We start from the raw sequence: 7,327 nt of genomic DNA, 5'->3' as shown, positions 1-7,327 counted from the left end.
GGGGACGACGACACGGAACCGACATGAGGCGGGGCCAGCCCGGCACCGTGAGAGAGGGGCGCCTCTCCCTCGTCACGTGGTAAGCGCGCAAGGCGGCTTCGGCGGTCGCCATGTTTTGCGGCCTCAGGCCGCGCCAGGCCGGGGATGGCGGCGGCCGGTAGCAACTGGCTCTCCGGGGTGAACGTGGTGCTGGTGATGGCCTACGGCAGCCTGGTGAGCGCGCACCGGCCCCGGGGGACCCCGGCCGTGCGGGTCCTTGCGGCCGGGTGTCCGCGGGGACGGCTCCGTGGGGCGGGAAGAGGACGTGAGGTGGAGCCTCTGCGGGGGCGTCTGTGGGTCTGAGCCAGGATCCCTGGGGCTCGGGGGGGCGGCGGTGCCTTGTGGTTGTCGGTGCGGGGGTGCCGGTGGGTCTGAGGTGCAGGCTGACCCCCCCCGCCCCGCTGCTCCAGGTCTTTGTGCTGCTCTTTATCTTCGTGAAGCGCCAGATCATGCGCTTCGCCATGAAGTCCCGGCGCGGCCCCCACGTGCCGGTGGGGCAACACGCACCCAAGGTGGGTGCGCTCCCTCCCCTGCCTGCCCCCACCCTTGGGGCTCCCACACACGAAGTGGCTGCTCTGTGACGGGGTGGTTGGGCTTTTCTCCCCCTTCACTGGGCAGGATTTAAAGGAAGAAATCGACATCCGGCTGTCGCGGGTGCAGGACATCAAGTATGAGCCTCGGCTCCTGGCTGAGGATGATGGCAGGCTCCTGCAGCTGGAGACACAAGGTACCTGTGGCTGTGCTTCAGTCAGATACCACCAGAGACACTGTGCTCCTACAGCAACTCATTGCCCTGGGGCCAGGTTGCGTTTCTGGCCTCTTGTTGGCTGTCCCAGGGCAAAGCTGGTGAGGCAACGCGAGGTGGTGTCTCTGCACTCTGCTCCTCTCTGCTTTCCCCGCCTCCCTCCCAAGTTCTGCAGAGCTCTCAGGTTGGGTTTTCTCTTTGCCAGGCTGCTATAACTACCTGTACAGGATGAAGGCGTTGGATGCCATCAGAACATCTGGTAAGTGAGCTCAGGGCAGGAGGGAGAGGGGAAGGAAAGGTGGAGAGAGACCATGTGTGGAGGAAGTAGGGGGCCAGCAGCCTTGTGATCGTGCTGAAGGCCCTTGTTTGGGAATAGCATTCGCATATCCTGTCTGGGGCTGGTGCTCTGAGGGTGGCTCTGCTTCTGGGGTGTAAGGAGGCCGCAGATGTGGTGGGAGGTTTAATCAGCTCCAAGGCCCGATGTCTGCGGGTGACCAGAAGAGTTTGTACCTGCACTTCAGCTGCTTGTGGGGTGCCTTTTCCTTCCCCAGAGATCCCATTTCACGCAGAGGGCCGGTACCCTAAGTCCTTAATAGGGAAGAACTTCTGTGCCTACCTGCTGGAACTGCGGAACTCCAGCACCTCCTTCAAAGGCATCCGCAAAGCCTTGATTGACACCTTGCTGGATGGGTACGAGAGCGCCCGCTACGGCACTGGGGTAAGTGCTGGTGCTGTAACACCCGGGCTGGGCTCCGCTGCAGCCGCCACTGCTTCTGACACGGTCCTTTCTGCTTGTGTCCAGGTCTTTGGGAAACCAGAATATCTCAAGTACCAGGATGCTCTGAATGAGCTGGCAAACATGTAAGTGTTGGTGTCCCTGCCTGTGGCAGGGACTTGGAACTGAATGATCTTAAGGTCTCTTCCAACCCTAACTATTTTCTGAGTGTCCCTGGCCCAGGGGAGTAGCTGGGTGGTGGCTTCATGGGCCCCAGCAGCCCACTGCTGAGGTGTGAGCAGAGACACTCCTGAGGCAGCACCCAGCCTCTGTCTTCCAAGTATACTTATTCCTTGCAGTCCATATGATGGTGTAGTTTTGGATTTGCTGCTAGTCCCAGTCCATGGTCCTGCTTGTGGTTTGAGCCTCTACTCTCCCTGTAGGACCAAGGCCCGGGCAGGCAGCAGCCAGCGGCAGCACCAGTCAGCAGCGAAGGACCTTACCCTCTCTCCTGAAGTCTCCAGCCCTGCCACCATCCAGGTCACCTACCTGCCTTCCAACCAGAAGAGCAAACGTGCCAAACACTTCCTGGAGCTGAAGAGCTTCAAGGACAACTACAACACACTGGAGAGCACCCTGTGAGCCAAGGCAGAGCTGGTCGCGCTCCGGGGCCCTGCCACAAGCAGGGCCTCTTGTGAGGTGCAGGCAGGTCCTGAGCAGGTTTTGGCTGCAGTTTGCTGTGCAGGCAGCATGGGCAGGAAGAGGCTGCACTCTCGGGTCTCCCTCTTGCACCGTGTTGGAGGCGGTCACTCAGTGGAGGCTCTGGTGCAGCTCGGCCCTCACCTGGAGCCGGTGTCAAAGTAGCCCCTGATCCTGGAGGGGATTGGCCCGTGCAGCCTCCTCTGCAGGTGTGGGACATGGGCTTGAGGCTTTGTGTCCAGCAACGGCTTGGAGCCCTGGCCCTGTGAATAAACTGATTAGCTTTAGCTTGTTTCTAAGAGACATCAGGCCCAGCCAGCGCTCTGCTCTGCCTCTCCTCCTCCCCTTGATGGCTGGAGGGGGCTGCTGCTGTCTGTCCGTCCTGGCTGTGGGTCTCAGGCTCTGGAGCTGCTCCTCTGCTCTTTTCAAAGGGTGAATGTTCTTTTCCCTGTGGCCCCATCACTGCTCTCAGCCGGGTGTGCCCGCGCTGTGCACCAGGGTCCCTGGACAGAGTGTAAATAGCTTGGTGGCCAGTTCTCAGCCCCTGTGACTGTGTTTTCTACTCTTTTTCTCCTGCAACTGGGCATTTGGGGACGTGTTGAGCAGACAAATACCAGCTTCCAACGTCCTGCCTGTCCTGCCAAGGGGGGTTGCCTCCCATTCTCACCAGCGCCTCGTGTGCCAGCGGTTGCCGAGCCCCGGGGGGTGAAAGCTCGCGGCCCCCACCTCGATGTCTGCGTCCTGCCAGGCCGCCAGCAGCACCCACTGCTCCCCAGTCCAGTCATCACAGCACGGGGGTACCCTGCCCCTTGCTGGGCCTCTGCACTCTTTTTAATGGCTGTTTAATAAAATGACAGTTAACCCTGAGCAGGGTGTGGAGCATCAGCCTTTGACTGCAGGAAGCCATTCTCTGCCACATCCAGAGCCGTATCCATCCCCATGCTGCTGCCACAGTAATGGGGATGCTGTTAGAAGTGCAGAGGGTGGTTGTCATGTCCCTGGAGCAGTGGCAAGCAGGCAGCCCCCCTTGCAGGAGGTGGGATGGGGCAGGGGCTGTCCTGGGTTCCTGGGGACAGTGGTGTGCAGCCTCACCCTTGTGTGGGTTGAGCCCCACAACCCCCAGATGTGTAGCTTTGGTTGCTGGCTCTGGGGAAGGGGGGTGCCTGCTTCAGGCTTCTGGAGAGGCTTCTGCCAAAGGGAGCCCCCCCAAGGCGATGGGGGGCCTTGGCCCTGTAGGCAGGCTGAGGGAACAGGACGGCTTCATAGAACCATGGAATGGTTTGAGTTGGAGAAGTCCTTAAGATCATCCAGTTCCAACCCCCTGGCATGGGCAGGGATGCTCACTAGAGCATGCCACCCCAGGTTCTGTCCAGCCTGGCCTTGAGCACTGCCGGGGTTGGAGCATTCACCACTTGTCAGCTGAGCATGGAGCACGGTGTGGGCTGCGCCTGCTGCACCTTGGGCGTTGCGCTGTGCAGATGCAGGGGAAGGAGCAGGCCAGCAGCAGATCGCTGTGGCTGGGACATGCTGGATCCCGCACGCTCGGTCCCGGCCGTGCCCGTACCAGGAGGTGGCAGCACGGCCAGTGCGCTCCTGCCTGCATCCTGCTCCCAGCATGTGCGGTGCCCGCCTCGGCCTCACACTGCTGTCCCGTGGGGCTCCCGGGACAACGCACTGCGCTGGCTGCGATGTCCGGGCACCCCTGAGCCCCATCTGCGCCCCAGCTGAGAAGGCCCATCCCTTTCCTCCCCTCCTCGCTGCCTCTGCCTGACCTTGGTGTCTCCCAGCCCCAGGGCCCATCAGTGTCTGCCCTGGCTCTGCTTATTGACAGGGCTGGGGGCTGCACGGCCGGCACCCCCTGCCCACAGCCCTTCATTAGCTCTGCTGTCGGATTGCATCACATCAGCTCTGGATGCACACGCGCCCCTGGCTCCTGGCACTGCTGCTGTGTCCCCACTGTCCCCTGTGCCACCTTCCACATGTAGCCCCCCTGGTCCAGGACAAGGTTTGGGCTCTGGCTGCCCCATGTCCTGCCCCATGGGCAGCCCAAGGCTTAGGCCCCCCGCAGAGCCTGGAATGGCATCCCAAGGTCAGTGTTTCCCACTGTGGCACAGCACTGGCACCGCATGAGGACACGTGCCCCCAGCCCTCCGAGACACTCTCATGTCTGGATGCTACCAGCCAGGACCCAGCAGCCAGCCCGGAGCAGGCTGGGGGTCCTGCCTTTGTCCCCCAGTGATGCCCAGCACAGGGGGGCCACATCTGCACGAGGGATGGGGAAGGGTGCCAGGAATCTCCTCCTGTGGATGGGGGGTACCAGCAGCTCCCCCAGGGCAAGGGGACACAGACACAGAAGGAGGGGACGTGGGACACGAGCTGCAGCACTGGCTGGGGCTCGTCCTTGGGCAGAGCCTACTGGGACAGGGCCGGCTCCCCACTATCGATGGCTCCGCTAATGACGCCGGCGTGTGACCGGGGGCAGGAGCAGGCAGCGCTGGGCCTTCATCGACCTGCATCGACCGGCCCCGTGCGGTGAAGGGCGTGGGGTCTGTGGGGGGATGTCGATGGGTCGTAACTAATGGGAATGGGGCCACGTGTGTGGGGCCGGGATGGCTGAGTGCAGTTATAAACAGCGGCCGGTGACCCCTGAGCTGCAGCATCGAGGAGCCCCCGAGCCCAGGTAAGGTGGTGGTGGATGTGGGGTCCACTTGGCGCGTAGGGACAGAGGGGCAGCATGACCCATGCCGTGCTATGCTGAACCAGGCCATGGTGTATACTCTGCTCTGCTCTGGCTTTGTCCCTGCTGCAGGGCACCTCCTGCTCCAGCACTGCTTCCCAGAGCATCCCAGTGCTGGCGCAGGCACCTAGGAGGGCTTCAGGCACTGAGACACCCGCAGCTTTCAGCCTCCACTTCTCTCCTTCTCTTGCAGGGAGCTGAGCCCTGGGTCCTGTCCACCTGCCTCTGTCTGATATGTTTGATATTAGGTTGTTTTATTGGAAAACCAACTAAATATCAAACATATTCTTACAGCGCCAGGGACACGCGGCGCTGACCCGTCCAGTTGCTGCCTGCACCCTTCACATGGGTGTCCCCCCCATAGAGTGTCCCCACATGCCCCTTCCCGTACCTGTTCCATCGCTGCAATGACACCCGTCTGCCCACGCTCTGTGGGGCCTGGCACAGGGAGTTGTGGAGGTTTGGGATGGCGGCAGGGTCAGTGCTCACGCCACTGGGATGATTCCAGTACAAAGGCGCGTGGCGCGGCGCCCATTGCTGGCTCCGCTGCCCCAGCGTGGGGCTATTTCTGGCTCCCAGGGGCATGGAGATGCAATGGGACCATTCATGGGTGCTTGGCTCCCTGCCTGAGGATCACGGAGCTGCCAGCAGGGTCAGGCTTCGTCTCCTGGGCCCCTGGGTACTGACCCCAGGGGCTTGGCTTGTGGGGCTATTGGATACTCGGGGCTGGTGCTAATCCCTGCGGCTGCGTGGGAAGTGCTGCCGGCCTCCCTAGGAATTCCTCCTTGGGCCTGGGGAATTCACTCCTTTGGCTGCCAAAAGCATCTTATGCCTCATGGCCAAGCACTAGCACAGCCGGAGCCAGGCTCCAAGCTCTTTGGATGCTGCTCCTGAGGTGTGGGACCGGGTGCACCCAGATGCTCCGGGGGCTGCAGCTAAACTCTGTGCTTAGCAGAGCACCAGGCTGAGCCCGTGTGGTCTGCACCGGCCCTGGGTGTGAGTAAATGTCACCCGGGGACTACAGGGACAGCCTCGTGGTGTGCAGAGCTGGGGGGGAGCCACAGGGACCCAGATCAGTGCCTCGAGGTGGGTGATGCCAGCCCATGTGTCTCATTGCATGGAAGGGGGCAGCCAGGACAATGCAGGAGCCCCCCTGCTCGCTGCTTTTTATAACCACCCCAGCTGTCCACAGGAGCCCAAATAAGGCTGTGGGGCCCGGACCCCCCCAGGGCACACAACGGGTCCCAAGCACTGGCTTTTTGGGGAGGTGGAGAGGCAGCTCTGGCCAAGAAAGGCAAAGTGCCCGTGGCGGCGGGCAGAGCAGAGCTGATAAAGAGCCCAGGGCAGCAGGGCTGGGGCAGTCCCGCCACCCATCCTGCCTGTCCTGCCCATCCTGTCCTGCCTGTCCCGCTGCCCCACCGACAATGGAGGCCATCAAGAAGAAGATGCAGATGCTGAAGCTGGATAAGGAGAACGCACTGGACCGGGCAGAGCAGGCAGAGGCGGAGCAGAAGCAGGCAGAGGAGAGGAGTAAGCAGGTAGGGCGGGTGGTAGGAGCTGGTTTGGAGGTGGCTTCTCCTTGTGCTGCACCACACTGAGCCCAGACCTGGCATAGGCTGTGGCAAAAGGGCATCCTGGTGGCTTCTTGGTGGTGTGTGGGACACTGAGGGATGGACACTGTGGGACACAAGCCGGGGGAGGACACCGGCCCTGGGGTGGAGAAGGAAGGATGCCGTGCGTCAGAGCTGGGATGGGGCAGGAGGGATGCCATGGGGCAGAGCTCAGCCTGGGATGGGGCAGACATGGCTCTCCCCGTGCGGGGATCCATGTATGGTGACTGTTGCTGCCATTCCAGCTGGAGGATGAGCTGGCCTCCATGCAGAAGAAGCTGAAGGGGACGGAGGATGAGCTGGACAAGTACTCGGAGGCTCTGAAGGATGCTCAGGAGAAGCTGGAGCTGGCGGAGAAGAAGGCAGCAGATGTACGTATGGGCACGGGGGAAGGGCACTGCCAGGGGACAACACATGGCAGAAGAGAAGGCTCCTGAAGGGGCGCCCCCAGAGCAGCCCCAGTGCCTAAAGGGGCTGCAGGAAACCTGGAGGGGGGCTTTGGGCAAGGGATGCAGGGACAGAACAAGGGGAATGGCTTGAACCTGCCCGAGGGGAGACTGAGCTGAGCTCTTAGGCAGAAGCTCTTCCCTGTGAGGGTGCTGAGGCGCTGGCCCAGGGTGCCCAGAGAAGCTGTGGCTGCCCCATCCCTGGCAGTGCTCAAGGCCAGGTTGGACACAGGGGCTTGGAGCACCCTGCTCCGGTGGAAGGGGTCCCTGCCCGGGCAGGGGTTGGGGCTGGGGGAGCTCCCTTGCTGGGCACTCGGAACCCCCCCGGCGCACACG

At 62.2% G+C, this 7,327-nt stretch overlaps 2 protein-coding genes across 2 annotated transcripts; both read left to right on the top strand.

Moving 5' to 3' along the window:
- The first annotated feature begins 85 nt into the window (after window positions 1-85).
- On the top strand, window positions 86-3,065 carry C24H1orf43 (chromosome 24 C1orf43 homolog). Its single transcript, XM_065660290.1, has 7 exons — window positions 86-213; window positions 450-551; window positions 658-766; window positions 990-1,043; window positions 1,336-1,502; window positions 1,587-1,645; window positions 1,943-3,065. The coding sequence occupies exons 1-7, from the start codon at window positions 145-147 to the stop codon at window positions 2,139-2,141; spliced, it is 759 nt and encodes a 252-aa protein (XP_065516362.1). The 5' UTR covers window positions 86-144; the 3' UTR covers window positions 2,142-3,065.
- Window positions 3,066-5,874: 2,809 nt separating this feature from the next.
- On the top strand, window positions 5,875-7,065 carry LOC136004105 (uncharacterized). The gene is made up of 2 exons (XM_065660272.1): window positions 5,875-6,473; window positions 6,791-7,065. The coding sequence occupies exons 1-2, from the start codon at window positions 6,039-6,041 to the stop codon at window positions 6,980-6,982; spliced, it is 627 nt and encodes a 208-aa protein (XP_065516344.1). The 5' UTR covers window positions 5,875-6,038; the 3' UTR covers window positions 6,983-7,065.
- The last annotated feature ends 262 nt before the right edge of the window (window positions 7,066-7,327 follow it).

This window comes from Lathamus discolor, chromosome 24 (assembly GCF_037157495.1).
Source record: "Lathamus discolor isolate bLatDis1 chromosome 24, bLatDis1.hap1, whole genome shotgun sequence".
Classification (NCBI taxonomy): Eukaryota; Metazoa; Chordata; class Aves; order Psittaciformes; family Psittacidae; genus Lathamus; species Lathamus discolor.
This window is presented reverse-complemented; position numbering and strand designations above follow the sequence as displayed.